Source organism: Dysidea avara, chromosome 12 (assembly GCF_963678975.1).
Source record: "Dysidea avara chromosome 12, odDysAvar1.4, whole genome shotgun sequence".
Lineage (NCBI taxonomy): Eukaryota > Metazoa > Porifera > Demospongiae > Dictyoceratida > Dysideidae > Dysidea > Dysidea avara.
Window position 1 is genome coordinate 25,149,174 of NC_089283.1, and position 26,762 is coordinate 25,175,935.

General features: G+C 38.2%; 2 protein-coding genes across 2 annotated transcripts; both read right to left on the minus strand.

Annotated features, from left to right (window-relative positions):
• Positions 1 to 3,972: 3,972 nt before the first annotated feature.
• On the minus strand, positions 3,973 to 4,502 carry LOC136239965 (uncharacterized). The gene is made up of 3 exons (XM_066030710.1): positions 4,418 to 4,502; positions 4,345 to 4,354; positions 3,973 to 4,270 (listed from the first exon to the last, which is right to left on the minus strand). Exons 1-3 carry the CDS (start codon positions 4,500 to 4,502, stop codon positions 3,973 to 3,975), a joined length of 393 nt encoding a protein of 130 aa, XP_065886782.1.
• A 1,448-nt stretch (positions 4,503 to 5,950) lies between these two features.
• Positions 5,951 to 25,619, minus strand: LOC136240653 (1-deoxyxylulose-5-phosphate synthase YajO-like). The gene is made up of 6 exons (XM_066031676.1): positions 25,461 to 25,619; positions 25,085 to 25,408; positions 8,997 to 9,170; positions 8,842 to 8,939; positions 6,210 to 6,534; positions 5,951 to 6,162 (listed from the first exon to the last, which is right to left on the minus strand). The coding sequence occupies exons 1-6, from the start codon at positions 25,554 to 25,556 to the stop codon at positions 6,073 to 6,075; spliced, it is 1,107 nt and encodes a 368-aa protein (XP_065887748.1). The 5' UTR covers positions 25,557 to 25,619; the 3' UTR covers positions 5,951 to 6,072.
• Between the last annotated feature and the right edge of the window lie 1,143 nt (positions 25,620 to 26,762).

Here is a 26,762-nt window from a genome sequence, read left to right on the forward strand (position 1 = left end):
ACCTGTTACACAGCATTACGAATCAAGAACTGTTCAAAAAACACTTCTGCAATCAAAATAACTACTATGAAAAATATGAATGATTTCTGATATGAATGGAAGCCATCATGTGCTACCACCAAATCAACACATTTCACTGTCAGCAAAGGGACACAAAGGAGGACACTGGTAAGTTCATGAAGAATGCATTGTACGTACTGTAGTATGCCAAAAGGCACCTCTCTGGCCGAAGCGACATCGAACAGTGAAAAAATCACACCAGTAGCCTTAGCCGTTATCGAGTTACGCTTGTCTGAAGGCATCAGTCGGTTACTTATTCAGTCAGTTACTCAGTCAGTAGAAAATTCCATTAAATAATTAACACCCACTCCTTTGTGGTCCCTACTATACAGTACTATCGTATGATTACATTGATTTAATTTTCACTAATAAGGCCACAAGTATGTACCACTAATAACTCCATTCTGCATGGCTTTAAATTCTTAAGTTATAGGTGTATATACATACACTTTCAGAGATCTTAACCCATAAAGTGACATATCTGAGGCTAAAATGAGTGAGATGTGCTTATGTAAGAGTGGCATCCTTTTCTAATAGATTTTGTTGATAAGTGCAGGATTCTATAAATTTGCCAATTTGGTCACCATTTATATAGGAGGTTTGTTTAATGTTTTACATTGATGTTAATGACAATTAAGAGAAGCTGTTTTTGTCATGAATTGCAATACACAATGGAAAACTAGATGTGAGATAACTATCAAAAGTATGTGTGTGACTCACACATAATGTGTGAGAGCTAAGGTGTCTGTGTATACTTTGAGTTTTAAAGTATTATGTTACGGTATGTATAGAAATGCATAGCACAAGGATCTAGGTGGATTTTGAAGGCATGTAGTGTTTAGAACATTTTGCTAGGCAGGTGTCTAATTGTCAAGAAAAATGATCCAGTGTATTGTATCCGACAAATCAAAAGCATGGTGCAATCCGTTGCATTTTTCTCAACATACAATAGCACTTTTAAAATTACTCAGAAAGTGTTTAACTGTTTTGAACGAACTGTTAAAGGACTGTTACAGTACCTTTTCTGTATAATGTGCTTTAGTAGCTATATACCACCTTATTTATGATTTGGTATTCTATTGTAAATAAGTCAAAAATGTTATAAATTCATTGCCATGCAGTGCAATAATTTTCCTAATGTTATACAAAATGACTTTAGAATTCTTGTTATTGCCATTAATTGTTGTGTTGGATTAAAATATTATTAGTTATTGTTTGTTATTGTCAACAATAATTTTAAGCTGCCACAAAAACTATTTTTGATTTAGTTATTGTTTAATAACTACAACACTACTTGATAATAAGGCCTGCATGCACTTTGTTGTATGGTTGCATTAATAAGGTTTTCAGTAATCACTAATATATAGGGCCACTCATAGTGGGTCCCATATATAGGTGGCCCTATATTAATGAGGTTTTGCTGCATGCAGTGTAAAAAGTCACCCTATAGATAATTCAGCTATACAATTACACTCTGCATGTACAGAGTTCACGATCAGGTATGTATCAAGTGATCATCATAATAAGCTACATGATAAATATTTTATTCAATTTCAAATATACAAATATTTCAATTAGGGACTATTGCTGCATAGCTACTGTACTATGTACAATAATGTGTATCTCCTATCTATTAGTTGTGTATGCAACATATTATTATGAGTGGCAGAATTTGCATGGGTGCTTCAGTCCTCGGGACCATTTTTGAGTGAAAATTGGTACATACACAAAGTAGGCAGTAAAATTGAAATGTGCTTAATGCTGCTTATGAAGCTAATATAGACACTATAAATACATTGCAATACTAACTAATCTTCACTTTCAGCATACTGATGGCTATAACTTTAAGTTTCTAGCACACCAGTGTCCTCCACACTTCAAGTCCTTTAGTTGGCAAAACTTTCTTCCAAGTATTAACATCGCCTGTTGATGGCTCACAATCAATGAAGTAATTGGAGACATCTTGACTCTTGTGCTCCAAACATTGTTGGCGTGCCCGCCACATGTCCAAAGCATAAACATTCATACTGTAAACAAGTAGAAGGAAAATTAAGTTGGATTAGGGATAAAAAAATAGTGAAACAAGGGCATAGCTAAAAGTATTGAAACAAGAGAGGTTGCCGATATACTAGTAAACATTTAATCCCTAGCTATAGCTACTTCAGTCTAACCATGACTAATAGCACTTTAACATAATACATATTTCATAGCCAGTATAGCTAGCAGAGTTTGGAGATTTATAGTAAGGGATTGCAGCCCTTGTATGCACCAGACATGGGGCCAAGTACATGAGTACTTATACTTAAGTACACTTAAGTACAGATTTGAAAGTACTTGTACTTTACTTAAATACTTCCTTGATTTCCCCAGTGTACTTGTACTCATACTCAAGTACTTTGCTAAGTACTTGTATGTACTTGAGTACTTAAGTACTTGTAAGTACTGCAAACATTGTACGTAGTTTGTACACAGTCTGGCAAATAAGAACAATGTTGCTGCTAAAGTTAGTGCATTTTAAGTGTTTAAGAGAGTGAATAGTTGACAAAAACCTGAAAGTACCAACCCCACTAGGTACACTTACATACTACAATACACTGAATAAGTGTACATTTTGCTACAGCAAAATGTACTTGTACTTTACTTAAGTACTCTCTTGATTGTCGCCAGAGTACTTGTACTTATACTAAAAGTACTTGTACTTTACTTAAGTACTTTCAAATGTACTTGGTCCCATGTCTGGTATGCACCCTCTGTTGGAATGTGCATAGCTATAACAGGAAATTTTGAGAAACAAAATTTTCATGAGTGGTGACAGCATCGTGAAAATATAATCACCATGGTTACATGTACGTATTACTGCTCATTGCTCTTGAAATTAATTGTCATGAATATAGAAATGAGGAATTTGCCACTTTTTACACATTTCCACAAAAATTTCATCAGTCACAAAAAATTCCAGCTACATGCATACAGTACAGCTACAATCACTTCTTGCATAGTAGCTATATAGTTGTTGGCAAAATGGCTTCAATCTCCTGTCCCTGGCCTATTGTGCTTTTAATTTTTACCTATTGTATTATGCTGCAGTGCTCACCTGTTGTGCTCGTGATTATGCTGAAACCTCAGCCTCTAACAATATGCACTTTCTGGCTTGTACACTAAAGTAATTCATTTGGCAGTCTGATAGTTCTAATGTCAAATGTTTGTACCTGATAGAAGTACCGATTGGGCTGCAGATCTAGACCACTACTTTCCTTTTGGAAGGAAATGAGTAGCTACCAAGGCTTTATAAATGGAGTAGCTATGTTGATCCATTGTTGCTATTTTTCACTGAATTTACATGCAGCATGGCAATATCTATTATGCTTCAGCACTTGTGCTGTAAAGTCTTAACATATAAACTAATGTCCATTTGGTTCCACATGGGGTACGTACTTTAACATAATAAGTTGACTTTTGTGAAATTACTCACTTTCATTTTGTGCCCATATAACTCTAACAAAATGGTCTACTCAATATACGCCCATACTAAATCTGTACAGGAAGTCAGCTACTGTACATAAGAACATCATTATACATACACTATTCATATAGCAGTGTCCATTGCACATACAAAACACTGCAGTGTTACACACACATTCATCGCACTCTTAATTCTTGACCACTACACCATCAACATCGTTGTAGAAACTTGCTTATCCTGTCTATCAGCCCATATGGGTAAGGCATTGGAATATCACTCTTTTCATTGATAGCTTGACCTAGATTAAGAGTTGAACATAACATCTACCTCTTCATCAGTCAAGTCCACATTAACTACTTTTCAAACATACTTAGTACAGTTAATATAAACATCTTAGGCCTTTATAAGGCCTTCTGGTATACAGGCTCTGCCTTTACCAGATACTTTAATCATAATAAACTATTAACACTAGCCAAGTTATCAGCTAGTTGTTGTTTGGTCCTTGCACCAAGTATAACTGATGTCACTGTTGGTTGTTTGAGAAGCCAAGCAATGGCTATTTGTGCAACAGTGGCATTGTGTTTCTTAGCTATCTCCTTCATGGTATCAATCAGTGCCCAGTATTTGTCATCATTGGCATATTGGGAGTAACTTGGTGAAGACTGTACAGCTCTTTTCTTAGCATCAGCTTCAACCCAAGCAACTCTTGATGAGGAGGGGTCAGTGGTAGAGCAAAACTTTCCAGTCCTAAATAAACAAACAGGAATTTATTGGACATTTATGGAATTTATTGGACATCCCTGGATCTGTAATAAGGCTACTGCATGAAACCTGTATAATACAGGGAGTCACATGATCATGAAAAACTGAATACAGAAACAATCCCATGCAGACCAGCTGACATGTAGTCTAGGTAACTACCTAAGGAGCCACAACTGCTGGGATCTGAAACTTTCTCTACATTCACTCTAAACAACATAATTTCTTATCATGAAGAGTCTAATTTATAATTGCTATCCTACAGGGACCTGTTGCTCCCTATCCCTTTAAAGGGCTTTATGGCAACAAAGATAGTTTCTCATGTTTGTCTATACACCAAAATGATGATAAAACAACATAAGTTTAACACAATAGTATAGTTATAACTTGAGGATATCCAAACTTCTTGTGAATTTACAATTTTTTTAGTTGCCAGCCAGTTACATTACTCACTCTAATGTAATGTACCTTCCTACTGCCAAACTGAATATTTATATATCATACGTCCCAACAGTTGTTACGTTAAATAGACTATATGCACCAAATAGAGACTACCCATCTACAGTCAGCTGCTAGCTATACTGTTTGTTACAACATCTCTCACTATTATTTAATTCTGTAATATTGCCCCTTAATTAACTTTGTAATTTGCTGTATGCTCCATTAGAATACATGACTGTTCAATTAGAGAATGTTGGTCATGCTTCTTTATCTTCAGGTTTGTACCTCAGCAGGTCACAAGGTGTATGCTGTAAAATTCTTTGCAATTGTTTCTGTAACAATTGCAGTTAACTTGTCCACCAAGTAACACTCAAGCAACTCAGTAGTTTTTGATGAAAATCTGAACATAAATGCAGTTCTTCAACAGCCCCCCAATTGAATGAAGCATATAAGAGTTATACTATATGTTGTAAAAATGAAAAGAAAAATAATACAAGCTATGGGTCACTGAGATGGCTGACATTTTCCAACACATTAAATTTCATCCAATTCATTCAACATAAAATTAGGGATTCAGGGGGTATGCCTATAAATGGAATAATTTTTTTATCATTGCACTTCAATGTTCGGTATTACCATTTTTACCCCTATATTATTATAACTAATTTTGTATGCCATCTAATAGCTAGTTATGTCAATGTCTCATCTGGAAAGACTTACTTAACTAAAAATTTATTACAATGAACAGTAGTGGGGGACAAGGGCAGAGAAGCTTATACAATTACGACATAAAATGAAAAGTGCAATTTATTAAATACCATAACTTATGCTTGACTATTCAAGGCTAGTCATGTACATGTCTTGTTTTGTAGTTGTAAGGTACAGCTATACTGTTACAGATATGTTGTAGCACATACAAGGCCAACACCAGTTACTTTTCTAAAATATAGTGTATCTTGATTGGTTGTATTTTTTGTACTATATAAATGGGACTACACAAATTATATAAAAGCAGATTTAAGGGAGGGCATGTAGGGACATCACCCCCCATTTCCCTTAACCAGGTAGCAGGTAGATGGCATTTAAACAGCTGTATCAAGAAAGTGCAATGGTGGGGTAGGGATGGGAGATGGCATTTACCCTAAACATTGTCATTGATGAACTTCAAGTCTGTTTATCACCCTGCTAATGTGAGCAGGAAGGAACAGTGATCCCCATGTTATATCCTTACAACAAATCAACTACTTGTAAGTTTAAAAAATGCATAAACTAATAAACTAATGATCTAGTAATGTGTCCAAACACACAAATGATACTACTAGCTATTGCAATCACAATGTCAAATTTGTTCAACATCGCTGTAAAAACTTGTTCATCCTGTCTATCACCCCATATGGGTAAGGCATTGGAATATCACTCTTTTCATTGAGTAGCTTAACCTACACAAAGTAGATTAAGAGTTGTTCTGACTAACATAACATTTTACCTCTTCATCAGTCAGGTTCACATTAACACTAGCCAAGTTATCAGCTAGTTGTTGTTTGGTCCTTGCACCAAGTATAACTGATGTCACTGTTGGTTGTTTGAGGAGCCAAGCAATGGCTACTTGTGCAACAGTGGCATTGTGTTTCTTAGCTATCTCCTTCATGGTATCAATCAGTGCCCAGTATTTGTCATCATTGGCATATTCGGAATAACTGGGTTGAGACTCAAACCATCTTTTGCTAGGATCTTCTTCAACCCATGCAACTCGTGATGAGGTTGGGTCAGTGGGGACAGTACCACGTTTGTACTTTCCAGTCAGCATACCACTAAATAATATATAGAAAAATAAGGAGTACAACATACATTACTATTTCATTTTCTCTGAAAAGGCACCTGTTAACCTTCAATAACCAATGTCAAGAGTTGGACTAACATTAAGTGGAAAGAAGTAAATGTGCCAAAAGTGTGCTATTTAGGTCACATCTTTTCAGCTGATGGTATTCAACCAAACCCTAACAAGGTACATGCAGTTGTCATGAGTTGTGTGATCCGTATAGGGGAAAACTTTGGCAGGAGTAAGATTTGGCGAATTCAAGCACAATTTATAGCTAATCTCTGGCGCTAATTGGCAGGTTAAACTTATAGCAAATTTGTAGTGAATTGCTGAATTCGTCAAGATTTTCCCCACCAAAGCTTCTCACTATATGGTACATAGAGAGTGCTTAGCTACTGTATTTGGTATGAAATAAGTTTGTCATTGTTTATTAGGAGGTTCCTTTATGTTGATGACAGACTACCACTCTGCACGAAGTAACTACTCTACAAGCAAGCTTACCTATCTAGGCCTTTAGTGAACTCCATACTTTTTCATAAACAAATAGCACTGATTAAAAGATCAAACTCGCATAACCGAAATTTTCTGTGATATCTCTAGGATATGTCCATTCATCATAGCCGGATGTAACCAGCACGTACTAGCTACTAACCCATAATCAAATGTTTTAGGTATGCATATATAATACATCCAGTGGCTGCAGTCATACTTGCTTGGGTGAATGATTGCCCTGTACAGGCTATCAGCCTAATAAATGTTACATATTAGCTGTATCATGGGGCATTCGAGCTTTGCCTGATATGTATCCCATCTGCCCTTGGGCCTGCAACCCTCGGGCAGTTGGGCATATGTATCAGGCAAAGCCCTCATGCGTGTGTTACAACTATTACATATATATATATACAAAACAAAATATGTCACTGGCAGGATTTGAACCCACATCCTACACTAACCACAACCACTTCACAGAGGCACTGTACCAGCTAAGCTGTTTGTCCTGTGGTTTGCAATGGAATGCAGAAGGAATTTTCTCTACACTATGGCCTTCAACATGCTGTATCAGATGAAGGACAGCACGTAAAAGTTTGTAATAAACTTTGTGAGGTATTTCATTCCATGCATAAAATTGTGATATGTGCACAGACTGGGCAGTAAGCATTGTCAATATCTGACATGTCGAAAATGGCACTGAGAAGAAAAATGTTGTAAAGGGCAGGAATCAAACCCTGAACCTTTTCAGATAATAGTTCCATGTGTGCTAATGCTAGGGTTATTTGCCTCTGGTTTAACAAGAATGTAGTACAAGTTCACCAATGCCTTCATTGCTGTCTATAGAGAATGAACAAAATCATGTAGAAACTTGGAGTTGCCAGATGATAAACACTTAACTTGCCAAAGTTCCATGCCTGTATGTGCATCGGCTGCTGAGTTAGCAGCTTATGAAGAATAAAATGATAAACAAATGGATAGACAGCCAATTTTATGTAGTATGGTGCAGTGTGGGTGATTTCCACAGCTAATCTTCACTCTCTGTGATTGTTTTATTAGAGTGGTTTATAGCCTGCAGCTGTGTAGCTGACTTATTCTTGCACAACCAGACCTATCTCTCACTATGTTTTTTATCATTCAGTTAAGCAGCTTTTCTTTCCAATCCAATGACAATTAAATAAAAAAAGTGAGACTAAGGCAGCCACATAGCTGCAAGCAATTAAAGACTCTAATAAAACAACCACAAAGAACGTCTTAGGAAATCATCCACACTGCCTAACAAACTCTCACTAAGCCAACATGCATGTTTATGCAAGTAGCCATTTTAATGATGCAGGAGTGTAGTGTATGGTGAAATAGACCCAAATACAGATTCTGGTCAGTACAGATTTTGGTGCTTCCCAAAAATGAAGTGGAATCTTGGTGTGAATGACATCACCCATTCATCACTTCGTATTGCAAGTACTCCTTTGGGTAGAACAAAACTGTTTAGATATTATTGTAGTGTATAAAGTTGTCATAAGTTTATGTCCATATTCATTTCACAGAAGACCAATATTTCCTAAAGTTATGCATACTGTAAAAAATTTTGGTCCTTGAAAGAGATTTATACTGGAAGACAAACCTTCATACCAAAACTCTACTGGTCATAGAAAAACTTTGGATCCAATTCTCTACAACACCCAGTCTAGGTATACTGCAATGGCTGGAATCTAAACTATCTCTAAATTCAAACTGAACATTAACATCTACTTCTCGAGAGCAAAGGTCTAATTATAATTGCTATCCCACAGGGACCTATGTTCCTTACCCCTTCAAAGCACTCCATGGCAACAAGGATATTTTCTCACGTTGACACACTTGTACCAATTCCCATTCAGTCTCTCTACACAGCAAGTTATACTGCACCTAATGATGATAAAACACTCTAATAGAACATACACTTACAACACAGTAGTAACTTGCCTGTAAACTGACTATTTGAGGATATCCAAACTTCTTGTTAGTTTCCACAATTTTTTGTAGTTGCCAGCCAGTTACATTACTCACTCCAATGTAATGTACCTTCCCTGTCCTCACCACATCATTAAGGGCATGTAGGGTGTCCTCAATATCAGTAGCAAAGTCCCACATGTGGGTCTGGAAGAAAAAAAATTAGGTACTGTCAAAATGGGATAGCTCAACATGTACTAATTATAGCAGTTGGTAAGCATGCTACGAGATATGCTAGCTTGTGGTGTAGTTAAAGTACAAGGAGTCAATAATAATTGATAAGTGATCAACACTATAAATCAGTCTGTCTGGTCCTGTTTGGGCCAGACCACTTTTCTGCTACTTGAATTTAATACAGAAATGGAGATACTCAAATAAAGCATTAGACTATAAGTTGAGTTAATCACAAGTACAACTTGTAACAGTTTGTCCCTTCCTAGCTCCACCACAATTAGCACCAGATCAAGTAAAAATTGTTTCCTATGCTCCTGTGGTTGTAGTCAGTTTTGTGATTTACTCATAAGAATTGAACTTTGGCACTCAGGGAAACAAAAGACTGCTCACTATTAAATGTTCAGACAAGAAAGTTATCATTATTACAAGTACCAGATGAAAAGGTGTCAATAATTGACAATTTCACTACTGGTACATCAGCTGCTAGTACTAGCTCTCAAAGCCAATATTAACTTGATTTGCCAACTAACTGATGCTAAACATTAGTCAAATATAAAAAGTGCATTGCTAGAGAACTATGGGGCTGCACAAAATCCACTAGTACATGTCACTTTCCTAGCATGCCTGTCCACACACATGCACTTGAATAGAACTCATAAGCTTTCAAGATAAAAGAGTCTATGAATGAATGGTCTGTGTAGCCAATACCTGTGAGCATCACCTTTCTAATGAACTGTTTTCATTAGAAATCAAGGGTCTGGTCTGTTATAGCATCACATACTTGTGCAGATATAATGTGGTATTACATCATGACAACCACATAAATTAAATTCATATTCCTTTGCTTCAGTACGTATCAACAATAGATAATAGATCAGTAAAAGTATTGCTTCTTATTGTGCACTTGGCATTTAGAATGGACATCTTCACATACTGTCACTATTACAAAGCACGAGTCAGTTAAGCATTTCCAAGTGATCTGATTGGCTGTATACCTGATTATTGACTTCATGATCTAACACAAGTACATGTGATGCTAGACAGACCAGACTCTTAATCTCTAGTCAAAGGGGCAGCTGTGCCAGACTAATTCCTAGGGAACCATTTACATTTTTTTGTTCCCTAAATATGCAGAAAGGCAGCTGAGGAAGGAGTTCAGTACATCTCAGAATAACACATTCATTATTGTACGTATTAGTGACTACAGGACTACAACTATACCTTCATTGATTAGCCAATTCATGGTGAACATTTTAAGCCAAATACCAACCAATGCAAATGTAAGCCTTGGCTGTGAATTTAAACTCCTGTAGTTTATTTTCAGTATAGTCAACCATACTAATCAATTTCTTTGCTCTTCCTACAGTACTAGTACTATAATTCCAAAACTACTCACTATTAATAGGCTGAAACTTTGGTAACCCACAATGATTCTTTAGGCACTGTAGATAATACAAATTAGTAAAATGTGCTGAGACAGTCACAGATTTGCTTATCACCGACTTTTTGCATGTCATACCATACCCATCACTTAAACCCCCAGTCTGGGGGAGTGTCTAAGTACTGCTCTGGGTGTAGTGTTGTTTTAGTGTATAACAAAAGCTAAAAGTACTTTTAGTAAGACAAATATGGGCATTAGTTAACTAAAACTAAATCTATAAAATCAGCAGAAAACTAAATCAGAAAGAATTGATGAAGATAACTAAAACCAAGATTTTCACATTTTTAACTAAAACCATAACTAAAACTAAAACACAGAGAATATAACAAAAATCTACAACTAAAAGGAATCAAGAAAGATTACTACAACTAAAGCTAAAAATAAATAAATAATGATTCAACTATGACTAACTAAAACAAAATTCCTCACTAAAAACACACTATAGACTGAGTGATAACTACCATGCAGCTAGACAGAGTGGCTCTGCTACTAGTTATCACCCTGTAGCAGAGCCACTTAAGACCAGTCCGTGACATCGTAATGACCGTAAATAGTACTGCCTCCCAATGGAGCAAATAACCAAATATGGAAATGTTGCTACAAAAACACCAACACAACACTTACAACAACATCATTAATCCTTTACACAGTGACATTATACTATTGTGATGATTTCAAACAAATGCCAAGCAACAGTCTGTGTCGATTTTCAATCTGGCCATCAATCCCAGCAGTGTACGGTAAAAACTCAACCATTTCCAATAACCTCTGGCTCGATCATTCTATCTCCGAGTAATCCTCATCACTTGTTAGTCATTTTAGCATTAGGATTCCATATGACAACACCCCAGATAAAGGAGAATCCATGATACCTGGACACTGTTGCTTCATAGAATCATCCAACTCTATATTTACAGCCTGTATGTATAGCGTCTTTCTAGTAGCGACAACATTAAATCTCCACACAATCTGGATAAATCTTGTGCACACTAACAGGAACTCCAACAAACTGACAGTAATATCCATAAATATCCTGATGCTATTGCACTCACTTTGCCTCAGTCTCATGTCATGATATCATCATTGTAACGGATATAACAATATTACTTACAGCAACGCTGCAAGTGCTATATTCCGTGTATAGTACCACCAGTGGTGCTTTAACTGGAATAGTATCTACAATGTACTAACTTTCAGCAACTTACTGAGTGACACCTGTGGCATCACAAGTGTTGTGAAGATGACCACCGGATTTCAGCTGCAACCTGAGTCATAAATTTCGTTAACTGATTTAAAACGTACAGTCACAGTATTAAACATTACTGTATGACGGTATTACTACATAATAATCATTAATAATAAAATCTATAAATAACTTCAGTTACTATTAATTGTTTGTTGCGTAACTGCAGGATCTTCCATCCATATTGCCACCACTCCACAACAGAAATAACCACTCTATAGCACTCGCAGTAATTCTTTAACTACTACTAGTTATTTAAATTTTAAAAGGAAGTAGGGATTGGTATAATATACATGATACAAAAAGTAAGGAAACAAGCTCAAAATGTTACAGCTGAAAAGAGAAATGATCCAGCAGTAAAAAGTACAAGATTAGATGACTACTTACTAAAATGAGACACACTTTAATGCCTACTTTTGGCTAGCATCTTGAAATGAGACCATCAAATTAGCCAAAAGTAGGGATTAAAGTGTGTCTAATTTTAGCAAGTAGTCGTCTAATCTTGTTTCCTTACATTTTACTGCTGGATCATTTCTCACTTCAGTTGTAACATTTTGAGCTAATTTCCTTACTTTTTGTAGCATGTATATTATATCAATCCCTACTTCATTTTAAAATTTAAATAGCTAGTTTACTATTTTGTCTAGCTAGCTAGCTAGCTATATTATACTCTTTTTGTTTTTTCCACATAGTATAAACATCACTTGAAACAGCTATCTTTTACCTTCATACACAATAAGTGCCTCTAAAATAATTGTCATGCTGTCTATTAAAGCTATTACAGCAACTGTTAAAGGCTTCAGCTGCTTTTCTAATGGCCTAAATATTGATGATTTTACAGTAAAGCATCGCTGGATAGTCCACCATTAAGAGTGGAACCCTCACTTTTAGAAGTTTGGATCCCAAGGTGGATCCGCCCCTCAAGGACATTATTAGCTAGCTACGTACCTCACAAAAAAGCTAAACTGGTAATTAAGACTATATAAAACAACTACCCAGCGTTAATAAATGCTAGAGACAACTCTTTGGGTACTACTTACTGTGCGATAACAACGCATGCACAATAACTATTATTCCAAACAAAGCACAACATACATATAGGTTACAACAAACATACACTATACTATACAGCAAGTATGGTGATACAGTTTACATGTTACATCTCCCCCCTTAGGTCAATACCTCAGACGATCTGGAGGATGGACAACAGTTCCAGTTTGAGACCTAGTGACTGGTCTGCTGGGCCCAACAAAAGACTCGAGTGGGAACAATAGTCTCTTCAGCTTCAGAGCGAGTTCTTAAATGGGCACGGTTCCTTCTTAAATCCCCTGAGGCTGTTTCAACAACATATGACCTCGGTGTATCAGCTGCATGTGAAACTCGTCCTGGGGTTTGAAGTCCTCTGGTTTCAACCCAGACTGATTGGTCTTCTGGTAGTGTTCTTACTCTGTGGCGCTTGTCATAGTATTCCTTTTGCAATCATTTGTACTTCTCATCAAGACTTCTAAAGTTTGAAATGTGAATCCATTTGGGTATGAAGTTCTCTTTCACCTGGGGAATATCTGTCCGTATTCTTCTCCCCATCAACAGTTCTGCAGGACTGAGGGAACATCAGGGCATTGGTGTTGACCTGTAGCTGAGGAGAGCCTTGTAATGATCTGTAGAATTCTCAAACAAACTTTTGATAGTTTTTACCATTCTCTCTGCTAACCCATTGGCTTGGGGGTAATGTGGACTTGTTGTAATATGTCTAAATCCATAAGTCTCAGAGAATTCCGTCATTTCCTGTGAATTGAATCGTGGCCCATTGTCTGATACCATCTCAGCTGGAATGCCAAACCTTGCAAAAATAGATTTTAAGTGTGTGATGACACTGGATGATGTTGTTGAATTCAGCTTTTGCACTTCTACAAACCTGGAGTAATAATCAACTGTCAATAGATAGGTAGAATTCTTAAGCTCAAACAGGTCTAAAGCAATGCGCTCCCAAGGATGACTAGGTAATGCTGTACTAATCTGAGGTTCTCTGTTGGGAGTTGTGGTTTTCTGACAAACAGGACATGATTGTACAAGATACACCTGGCCACCAGATTGAAGAAGAGACACGCATCCTACAGCGTTGGATGCCCTGGCGACCCTGATGAATCTTCTCTAGGGTTGCTTGTCTCATACTCACTGGGATGACTATCCTGGATTGGTAAAGTAATAGTGTGTCACTGAGGGTGAGTTCACCTCGAAATCTCCAAAAGTCTTTCAATTCTCTATAGATAGGTTATTTCTATTAGGCCAGCCTGAAGTACAGTACTAGATTAGCTTTGAACAAATACTGTCCTCAGCTTGGGCCTTACGATAGCTGTCCAAACAGTCAGGGCTTCCAGGAAAAGTTGCAGTGATTGCTTGTACAAACTGATCGATTTCTTGATAGGAATAAGAGCTACTGTCATCTGAAATGTCCTTAACTGGTGTTCTTGACAAGGTGTCAGCTGTATACAGAGTCTTTCCAGGTATGTGCTGAATGGAATACTGGAACCTTATCAAACGAAGTCTGAACCGAAGCACTCGTGGTGGGAGCTGATCTAAACTCTTCCTACCTAATATAGGTACTAAGGGCTTGTGGTCAGTTTCTAATATAACACTCCTGCCAAGAACATATTCAGCAAACTTCTCTAAAGCCCATGTCAAAGCCAGTGCCTTTTTCAATTTGAGCATAACGAGTTTCAGCTTCATTGAGTGCCCGTGAAGCAAAGGATACTGGTCGCTATGCTCCTTGTTGTTGTTGCTGCATTAGGATGGCTCCAATCCCATAGGCTGAAGCATCAGCACTGACTTTTGTCTTTGCTTCTATGTCATAGAGGGCAAGTACACGGGATGAGCATACCTCCTTCTTTAGTTGAATAAATGCCTCTTCTTGGTCAGCTGTCCATGTCCATGATGTCTTAGAACTCAACAATTCCTGGAGTGGCTTTGAGATATGTGCAATATTTGGGGAGAATTTGCTCATCTGGTTGATCATCCCCATGAATCTTCTGAGCTCAGTAACTGAGGATGGTGGTGTCATCCCTAGTATCGCAGCGGTTTTCTTTGGGTCTGGTGAAATTCTGTGCTTGTTTATCACATGGCATAAGAAACATATGCAAGACTGGTAAAAGCTGCATTTACCTTCGTTTAAGGTGATACCGGCTGACTGAATTTTTTGAAATGTGGCCTGTAGTCTAGACTCATGTTCAGCTGTGTCTTTACCATACACCAGAATATCATCGACATGACAAAGCACCCCTGGTAGGCCTGAAAGTACTTCATTCATGTGGCGTTGAAAGATTTCTGGGGCACTGGATATTCCAAATGGTAGTTTATTAAAACAAAACCTCCCAAAGGGGTTACGAAAGTGGTCAGCAACTTAGACTCATTGGCTAAGGGGATCTGCCAGAATCCGCTATTGGCATCCAATTTACTGAACACAGTTGCTCCTGATAATTGTGCAAGTGTGGTATCCACTTTAGGCATAGGGTGCACTTCTTGTAATACATTTTCATTTAGTGGCTTAAGGTCAACACAGATTCGGACTGCCCCTGAGTCCTTGGGCACCACCACCATTGCTGCACACCATGGGGTTGGCTCTTCGACAGGTGAAATTACCCCCAAACTTTGCATGCATTTTAATTCACACTGCACTTTTGAGCGTAGTGGGAGAGGAATGTTTCGTGGAGCATATAACGCAAATGGTTGACTGTTTAGTCTAAGCTTGATTGTATATTCACGTGCAAATGTTCCCAACCCTGTAAACAACGAAGGATACTGTGAAATGATAGTTTTTCTAACAGAGCATACATTAAACAACAGTTCTAATTCCTTTATTGCTGGCAGTGCCAGAAGATCACTCTTTAGGTCTTTAATGATGTACACATCTTGCGCGCAGCATCTCCCCTGGTAGGTGAGGGAGAGGTTTATCTTACCAAGGATATTCAAGCGGGTCTGGTCTGGACCATAAAGTGACACTTCAGTCTCTTCCAGTAGCATGGCAATGTCCATGGACTTCCAGGTTGAATCTGATATGGCAGTAACCTCAGCATCGGTGTCTACTTTAACAACTATCGGCTTGCCTTGGATTTGAATTGTTATAGCCCATATGTTCTTTTTGTTACCTTCCACTGTGTCTAAATACTTGTCAGGTGTTTCTGGCTGTTAGTAATTTGATTGGCTGGAGAGTTCATGCACATCCCTAGTCTGCCAGGCAACTGTGGTAGATAAACACTGACTGCTATAGTGTCCTTTCCTGTTGCAGCGTTAACATGACACATCTCTTGCTGGGCAGGACTGTCGTAGATGGGAGCCCTTTCCACATCTTCTACATTTCTGGTGTGTTGTTGTTTGCCTTACTGCTGGAGGTGGTATTACTGGTAGCTTCCTTCTGGGTACTGTTTTAGCTACTGCATCAAGGGATGTCTCTTCTTTAACAGGTTTTTTCAATACTTCTTGTTGCTCCTTCACAGCTTCATGTTGGCGGATTAGCCGTTTGGCTTTGTCCAGCGTGAGCTCCGCCTCCATCTGCAAATGTTCAGACAGGGCATGGTCGCGGATCCCAACTACAAGACGGTCCCAGATGAGTTCTTCCTTCATCTCACCAAATTCATAGTTATCACCTAGTCGGTGTATCTCAGTTATAAATTGTTCCACTGACTCGTTCGGCAACTGACTTCTCTTGTTAAAAAGCGCCCGTTCGAAGATTAAGTTCTTTCGCACCTTGAAGTGATCGTCAAACGCGTCAACAACTTTACTGTACTTCTTCCTATTCTCAGAGGTTATTTTCGTTGTGTCTAATACGTCTTACGCGTCCTCTCCAAGGCAATAAAGAAGGGTGCTTACTTGTCGTTCTTCCCCCTTGTCTGCTAGTCCTGACGCCAGTCGATATTGTTCGAAGCGACGATTCCATTTAGGCCACTCGTCAGTCTTTTGAAAACAAAACGGAGCTGGGGGCTGTAGGTTCACCATAGCCATCACGAAACGACAGTCACTTCTGACACCATGTGCGATAACTATTATTCCAAACAAAGCACAACATACATATAGGTTACAACAAACATACACTATAGTACACAGCAACTATGGTCAGTGTTGGGAGTAACGCGCTACTTATGTAACGCGTTACGTAATATTATTACTTTTGTGGCAACAAAGTAATATAACGAAATACGCTATAAAAACAGGTAATATAACGCAAGCTACTTTACTTACAAATGTAACGCGTTACCTAAGTAATATAGTTACTGTAACGAGTCTAATATTACGTAATATTATTACTACAAGTAACGAAGTTACTAATCTCGTTAGTTATCCTCTGAGTAATGCCTAGCCACTGCGAAGTAACGAGGCCTACTGAATGAAGCTTATTCACCAGCTTCTTACTTATAACCAAAATTTGCATATTGTCCAACAGCGCAATCATGTCACGTGATAAGGTGGTAGTTTCACACGTGACAACTTAAGGCTGTGGACACAAAGTAATATAATATGTAATATTATTACAGTTACTTTATTTATGGGTAATATGTAACTGTAACTAAATAGTTCAATTGCAAGTAATATGTAATATGTAACTAGTTACTTTTACAAAGTAACTTGCCCAACACTGACTATGGTGATACAGTTTACATGTTACACTTACGCACACGTACTCACACTTCATTAAAATCACGTGTTTGAGTTGTGGCACATGCCGCAACTGTTAAGCACCGCAATTATTAATTATCTTTCAAGAAGAAAAAAGAAACAAATGAATGATGAAAGCAAACAGCATGATGCAGTGGACAGAACGTAATCAGAACAACAGATTTGTGAATCCACCATCATTACCTTAACTGCCTGAAATTTCTGGAACCATACACCTAGCGCAACCAGGTCTTACAGCAGGCAGACAGGCAGACAGATGAAATCCAGGTGAATTTCAAAATTATTAAAACTCACTGTACATCAAAACATTTGACTTTTCGCTTTGGTACAGCATCATTACAGCAGTACCAATGTATTCCAGGTGGTTTTTTCAGGAAAACTTATTGCAAAGCTGTTTTTTTAAGGTGCGAAAATCCACAAAACCATATGATTTCTTACCAACCTCTACTATACACAGTACTATCGCACTGTATGATAAGGCTGTGAAACTTGACTGGTTAACTGGACAGTTGACTGATTATTAATGTGGCAGTTACCTGACAATCTCCAGTTTAAAGGATATTTTTAAAATTCAGTTGTGAACACATTTGGAAAACTATGCAAAAGCCAACACCACCACATTGTAGACCAGCTCTTCCTCTATCTACATATTTTATTTATTTGTATGGTCATCACATGCTGAACAATGATGCTATAGAACAGATTGTGAGAGCATGTGAAAATACTTTTGGCATTAGTTTATGCAAAGCTTGTTGCACATTACGGCAAAGTAAAATGCGGAATCTATTCTTTAGCAGCATAAACAGGGCACAATCAACACAACTTAAGCCTGTGCCAGGCTGAAACATAGCTATGGGATTTACTAGTCTTTTTGGCTACCACGAAGTGCCACTGTAACATTGACAGGAAAATCTGTTTCTCGACATGTGGTCCTGCTACAAATACCACTCACTTGTTTACAGGGGTCTCCCTCACTAGTATACTTAAGCATAAAGTTGTACTAACACCTCAACATAGCATACTTAATGACGTATGCCTCCGAAGTTTACACGAAGCAAAATCCCCATGAATGAAGGTTCAAAACTACTCTACTTACTTTAGTGTAGTGATGCACCGATTAATTGGTTAATAATCGGAAATTGGTGTATCGGCCACATTTTTGCAATATCGGTATCATACACTACGGTAGTAGTGTATAGTAGGGACCACAAAGGAGTAGGCGTGGCCCACAAAATAATATCACCCAAAAAACAGCCTCAATTTCCCCTAACGACGATCAGGCAGTATTGGTTAGGTGAAATTAAGCCTAAACAAGCTTTCAGATCGACCTGAAATGCTTTCAACAAGTTGCTACGGAATTTTAAAAATAATTTATTTAATGGAATTTTCTACTGACTGAGTAAGTAACTGACTGACTGATACCTTCAGACAAGCGTAACTCGATAACAGCTAAGGCTACGGGCTTGATTTTTTCACTGTTTGACGTCACTTCGTCCCAACAGGTGCCTTTTGGCATACCGCAGTACGTACAATGCATTCTTCATGGACTTACCAGTGTCCTCCTTTGTGTCCCATTCATCTCTGCTGACAGCGAAAAGTGTCTATTTGGCGATAGCACGTGATGGCTTCCCTTCACGTAACAGAAATCGACCGTACTTTTCATAGCGGCTATTTTTATAGCAGAGGTGCTTGTCAAACAGTTCTTGATTCGTACTGTTGTGTAATGGGTTGAACACAGCCAACAACGAAGCGTAATGGATACTTCACTCTTCATACGATAATTGGGGCGCGCGGTGCCATTTCAGATGCGGTATGCGTGGGTTTACCAGTCATAATAATTATTTACAAAAAAAGTTAACAAACAAGTACAAAGAAAAATTTGGAATTTTCAACTAGAGTAGGGACCATAGCACATCGATAAAAGTACTGAAACAAGCTGGAGTAGTGCACGATATTAAATCACAGTAAAACAATAAGAAGTGCTATATCCCTACTGTGCATTTCCATTATGGTATCTTGAGCACAGTAGGGATATAACACTTCTTATTGTTTTATTGTGATTTAATATTGTGCACTACTCCAACTTGTTTCAGTACTTTTTATCGATGTACTATGGTCCCTACTCTAATTGAAATTCCAAATTTTTCTTTGTACTTGTCGGTAATATTAGCCGATTAATCAGCCAATTAATTTTACAGACCGTGATGACATTGTTTTCATAAAAATAAGACCAAAATAATGTTTTTAAAATGACAATTTTACCAAATACATGTGAAATTTTGGTTAACATAAACATCGGATTGGTTATCGGTATCAGCCAATATGTGAATTTCGATATTGGCTAATCGGATAATCAGCTAAATCTCTTATCAGTGCATCACTATTTTAGTGAATGTCTTCTTTGATAATATTCACCAAACAGTAACAAATTCCTTCTTGTTACAAGGAAATGAGCTTTAATAGGTACAACAACTTTTCTAATCATTATGTCTCGCATTATATAACTACTAATCACATGATTCATAAATGAATTTTTGTGAAGGGACATATGGCTTCATTTTGCAATGACTTCAAAACCACCCAGCCACCAGCAACAGTTGTTTCAAATTATTGCTATAGCTCACAATGAATACGAATTTAATTACTTAAATTTTGAAATAATATTTTAGACCATAAATAAGCAAACTGTAAAATCATCATTCTGGAAAGCATAATACGGAATTTGTAAACCATAAATTCCAATTCACCTCCCAGTCAGCTCTAAACTAACACATACAACACCAACACTCTTTATTAACATACTACAAGACAATATGGTATAACTAGTATTTTAAGTATATATTAAAGCATAGCCGTGAGTGCTATATGAAAAATAAAGTATGAGGCGCGTGGCCAAGATGCTAATAAAGCACGAGGCAAAGCCAAGTGCTTTATTAGCATCGAGGCCAAGTGCCAAGTACTTTATTTTTCATATAGCACGAGCAAGGCTATGCTTTAGATTATTTATGGAACTTTCTAGTCGTGTAGCTTCACCATACACTAGGATGTGTAATTAACACGCGTTGCACGAACTATTAGCAGCCTGAACACACACAAACTAGTTTAACAAAGTAACTCACACATATCTCACCATAGTTTGGCATGGTAGATGTTCATTGTGTCTTTTGGCAGGTTTTGCTCACAACCCACAATCGATTCTATTGTGAGTAACATGATGAAATATTTCCTGATATCTCCAGGACTTGTCCGTTTACATTAACAAACGTAACAGCAACATTACCTTCTCCCACCATCATCAAAGCATTTAGGTATGTCTATAAAAGCAATCCAGTGGTAGAACTCGTATTGGCTGGGGTGATTGATCACTCAGCGCAGCGAGGCTGTCAGCCTTCACCAGCTTGGGTGATTAGTCGTACTGGCATGAGCCCAGCAGGCTATTAGCCTGCACTAGAGCACCTAGGCGACTGTGCTTTATTGCCCACGAAGAGTGCTTTATTGCACGGCAAAGAGTACTTTATTGAACGAATAAAGCACTCCTTGTGGTTGATGAAGCACTGTTAGCCGGCTGAGAGTGCACTTTATGAAATTTAAAGTACACTTTTTCCTTTGATCTCACCCACGCAAAGGCCTATAAAATTTGTTAATTTAAAATGAAGTAGGGATCTATGCAATAAAACAAGAGATGAATGATGGTACTACAGTATAGCTCAATGGGAAGTCCCTACTTTGGCACTGTACAAAATAATTGTTATAGCTAATGTGTCGGAGTAGGGACTTTCCCCTATGGTATAACACCATCATTCATCTCTTGCTTCACTACCTTTTATTGTATAGATCCCACTTCACTTTTAAATTAACAATATTTAAAATACTAGTTCGTTTAGTTTTTTTTTGTTTTAGCACAGCTAGCTACAGTGTAACTTGTGACTGTTGTATTAGAATATCATACATGACTGTTGTATTAGAGTATATCAGGAGTCAGCCAAGAGTTGTGCAGCTAGCTAGATCAATAAGGGCTGAGGTCATCTTGTTTACTGCTAAGCAAATAGCTAGATTGTTCAGAGGAGTACATGGTCTTCATACTCAATCGTTAGTCCACCTAGATCTTTATTATTTGATGGGTGTGGTCGTGAACCTACCATGAACAGGATAACAACCGCGAGGTTGTAGCTAGTATACCTCTTATAGTACCACAGGACTAAAGTACTTCTGAAATCCAGCTCTGAAATAATTCTGTGGCATCAAAATATGCTGCTGAAAGAATGTGTTGATATGGACAATTGATGCCTTGATATGGTTTCATTAGGTGAAGAAGACAAGCAGCCTGATTGAAGATAAAAGAAAAGACAAGTCACAGAGGGCCTACTCATCAGAACCCCAAAAGGTACATCCCACTGGTCAGTTTGTTATTGAGGCATAAAATGGTGGCCATTTGCTGCTTTGTTAGGTCTCTAGGCTTGAGAATGTGGTCAGGCAGGCAGTATCCGGTCACTGGTAAGTGTTCTCTTGTTTTCAATGCTGTACTGTATAGTAAAAAACTGGTGAAATTGGCAAATAGCAGGGGCGGATCCAGGGGGGGAGGGGCTTTGGGGGGCTGAAGCCCCCCCTTCATATTTAGGATTTACTTGATCAATATGCTGAGTATTATAATGAAATTGTTGTCTTAGCATAATAATTATATGATCACTAATAATACAAATACTCATAAAACCACCTTATAAACATCTTTCCAAGGTATTATCAGTGGATTTATGCTAAAGTTTATGCAACAAGGACCCGGATCAGCATTGGAGGTGTACAAGATTGAGATACTCTAATAGAGCAGTCAGCTAACTACTCTAATAGAATTATTATTATTATTATTAATGGACAAAAATTGCTTGGCAGTACAAGACTGTTAAGCTAGGCTGCAGGCCTTTGAGAGTGCCCATATCTTGTTGGTCTCCATAAATCATCGAGATTCTTCTTAAACAATGCCACGGTTGGTGCAGAAATAACATCTGCTGGAAGAGAATTCCACAAATTAACTACTCTGTTGGTGAAAAAATTATGCCTCACTAGCAGCCGAGATCGAAATTTAAAGAGTTTACGGTGGTGACCTCTGGTGGTATCCGTATTACTCAAAGTGAAAAATGAGGTAGGGTTGATGTCATAGTAACCATTCAATATCTTGTAGGTCTCAATTAGATCTCCCCTTTGACGTCTACAATACAGTGAATATAAACCAAGTCTCTCTAGACGAGTTTCGTATGGTAAATCAAATAAACTAGGTAATAACTTGGTGGCACATCTCTGTACTTTCTCTAGGAGATCAATATCTTTCGCCAAGTAAGTCTCCAGACCTGGATGCAATACTCCAAGTGAGGTCTGACATACATTTTGTACAAAAAAGTCAACAAGTCAACAGAAAAAAGTCTGAAGGACCTTCTTAACAAACCAAGAACTTGTATAGCTTTTGCTGCAACCTTACAACACTGTAGAGATGGTTTCAAGTCTTCAGTGCACCAAATACCAAGATCTTTTTCTTCTTGCACTTCTGTGATTTCAAAGGGTAAGTTGGTGGAACGGTCCAGCATAGAGTAGGTGAACGGAGCAGAGTTACCAATCCGCATCAGCTTACATTTAGCTATATTGAACCGAAGCAACCATGTGTGAGACCACTGCAACAATCGGTCAACATCACTTTGCAGCCTAAGGTGATCGTCAAAGCTCTGAATAACAGAATAGATTTTTGTGTCATCAGCAAACATTCTTACATACATTCACTGGAAACATGTAGTTGGTTCTGTTATGGAATTTTTCCAAACCTGCCTGCACCTATACATACAATGAAGTGCATTGGTCTGTTTAAAGGGCTTCATTCATCTACTTGTGCAGTTTGTATGTATGGCAATATTTAATTCAGGTACACAATTTCCATTGAAATGCTCTCAGATTCAATCTTGTACTGTTCAATTTGAAAATTTCTGCTTTCAACATTATTATTCTAACATGTACATATTCAGTGTTGTGCAATTGTGAGAGGGGTACATCATGTACTTGGTTGTCTGTAACCTACCCAAACTTTTCCATTAGCAAAATGCTTCAGAGAGCCATACCTATAATCTAAAGGCAGTACATAAAATATCTACAGGCAGAAAATATATGTGGAAATGCCTCCAAATTGCAGTATTTTAGCATCTATTTTTCAAAATTTTCCTGGGGGGGCATGCCCCCAGACCCCCCTAGTTCCAGCATGCTTCGCACACCTCCACCCAAGAGATTAGTACCTTGAGTTAGCCCCCCCTTTTATAAATCCTAGATCCGCCCCCTGAATAGCATTCAATTCGCCAGAGTTTTTTTTCGCCAATTATTTTAGATGATCACACAAGCACAATGAGTAACTAGAACTTGAGATGAAGGTCAACTTGTACCGCCACGCAATAAAGATCGAGCTGACTTTGGATATCTTCGAAATGTGTCCCACAGTTATAAGCATTCCTTGGCCAATAGCATTTCCAACCAGCTTCCCGTTCGCATGTCAGCTAGTTAATCGTCTTGTGATGGATTTGGCCACATACTTTGATATACGTGATAACCTCTGCTACAGAAAAAGTAAATATGGTCGCTCTCGGCATCGCAGGAGATAGCGAAGTATGCCTTTGCTAGCACGTCATTAGATCAGTAGCTACAAAAGCTGGTACTGCTACAACAACGCTAGCTACCTATACACTTACTACACTACTTAACTAATGAGTTGACACCTTGTCATTATCCTTACGTACCATACAGTAAAAACTTTGGCGAGTATTATATTTCAATTGCCAAAGTTTTTGCCACCAACAGAAGGGTTTTGTCACACTTTTTTACCGCCAAAGTTTTTACTATATGGTATGTCATGTTAGATGGACTAATATTATTCTGTAAAGGTGATCTGTGTCGCGTAATACTTCTCTAGGACGATTTTCAAAGGTGGCAATATTGGCAGTGCGCATCACTTTTTGGGTGATCCCTACTTAAACAGTACTACTGTACTGTTTGATAATAAAACCTGTTGGTAGACAGATCTGCAACTGTGGTCAGAGTCTTGATCAGCCAAAACTGATTTGTGACTTAGACAAGGGATAGTCATTACAAATAGTCCTCTAAAACCATTTGTAACTGGGATCAAAATCGAATCAAGCAATCAAGAGATTAAATCAAGCTATCAAAATACCCTGACCTTTAGCAATCCAACTTGTAACAAAAGAATCGTCAACTAAGTGATCAAGACACCTTTGTAGATGATTTTTTTGCCAACCTAAAACCCTGATCCCAGTCACAAATTGTTGTACAGTACTATTGGTAATCACTTGAATGACATGATTCACAACCAATTCTTATCAATGGGTGTCAATCTTTCATCCTAAACCATTTCAACTTAATGGCCTTGACTGCTACATTAAATTGCTTGCAATCCAACTAATTCAGGCCAGACGAGTGCCCCCAATAATTTGGCTCATCAGTCGGATAGATTAAAATTGAGACTGCAACCAAATTGCCTGATAGAGCTCTTACCTGATAGAGGTCAATGTAGTCTGTTTTTAGTCGTTTAAGACTATCCTCCACTGCTTGCATGATGTGGTGACGTGATAGACCTCCACTGTTAGGGTCACTGTAGTCCATTGGTATAAAGAGTTTAGTCGCAATGATCAGTTTCTTCCTCAACTCGGGGTGTTTAACTAACCACGAACCAATGTAAGTCTCCGCCACTCCTGACTGATAGGCATCAGCTGTATCTATGAAATTACCGCCTGCAGCCACGAACTGGTCCAATATCTCGTGAGATTCTTGCTCGTTCGACTGTCCAGGGCGAATTACCGACTTGTCCTGGAGACCGATCTATCAAACAAGCGCGTTTACGAATGCTATGTGTATTCATTACTACACTTACGCCCGCTTGACCAAACGTCATCGTTCCAAGACATAATGAAGTGACCTTCACTCCAGTGGTACCGAGGAAACGGTAAGGTAATTTCGGAGAAGACATCTTTGCAGTACCCGAAAGAGAGGTTAGTCTTGTGACCAGCCGGGCTCGCGCTAATGCCCAAACAACGGGTTTTACTCTTTTCACCACCTTTCATAACCCTTACGTAATATTAAGCTCAAAAGCATCCAGACTTCCCAGTGGCGGATCCAGGATGGGGCATTTGGGGCAAATGCCCCCCCTTCAAGAAATTGCATACAAGATCGAGATACTCTAATAGAGCAGTCAATTACTCTAATAAAGCAGTCACAATGTTCATGAGGCAGTGTAGCTTACCTATGAAGCTATAAATAGGATTTTATTTTACATAACAGACGTGATATAGTTGGTAAGGATAACTAGCTATTATTGTCGTGACCTTTTTTTTTTTTTGGTCTTCAACTGGTTTTCAGCAAGATTTTTTGGTCTTCAACTGTTTTTCAGAAAGGTGCCCCCCCTCTTTCCAAACTCTGGATCCGCCCCTGCTTCCTACTGTAGTTGTTGCTCTCTCTCTCTCTTCGACTTTAGGGCACGCATCTAGTAGTTGCCGCGAGTAGTCGACTTTAGGGGATGCGTCCAGTAGTTGCCGCGAGTAGTCGACTTTAGGGGAAGCGTCCAGTAGTTGCCACGAATAGTAGACTTTAGGGGGAGCGTCTAGTAGTGTTAGCGTTAGGGTTCAGCTTTGGTTTCTTCTTCACCTTTAGGGTTAGGTTCTTCTTACTATATACAGCTTATTTCGTTAGTCACATTTATAAGATACAAAAGAAAGGAATCAAGCGAGCTAGCAGCGGTAGCATAATCGGTAGCACACTGGAATCCTGGGTTCGATCCCTCTTCAATACTGCATTTTTTTTTTTCGCCTTTTTGGTTCACCCTTATTTTTCTACAGAAAATTGCATTGTCTTTGCAACAACCGGCCATGCGCGGTTTGAGCATGCGCGTGTTTTGAATAATAAAACGCGCGTAATACCGGGTATAACAGTACGCAGGTATCGAAGCCGTTCAATTCCACGTCAGTTAAATCATTGCATAACCGGAATTATACACACTTTTACGGCAAGTATACCAGGAATGGTAGGATCATCAGTTAACAAATACCAAAACCCATTATTCGCTTACTGCTGAGGACGAATTTCCTGACTTTGACATTGGTTAAGTTAAGTACGTATAGGTAGTAATAAGTATATAGTTAGGTAATAAGTAGTAGTATGTTGTAGTTTTCAGTATGTA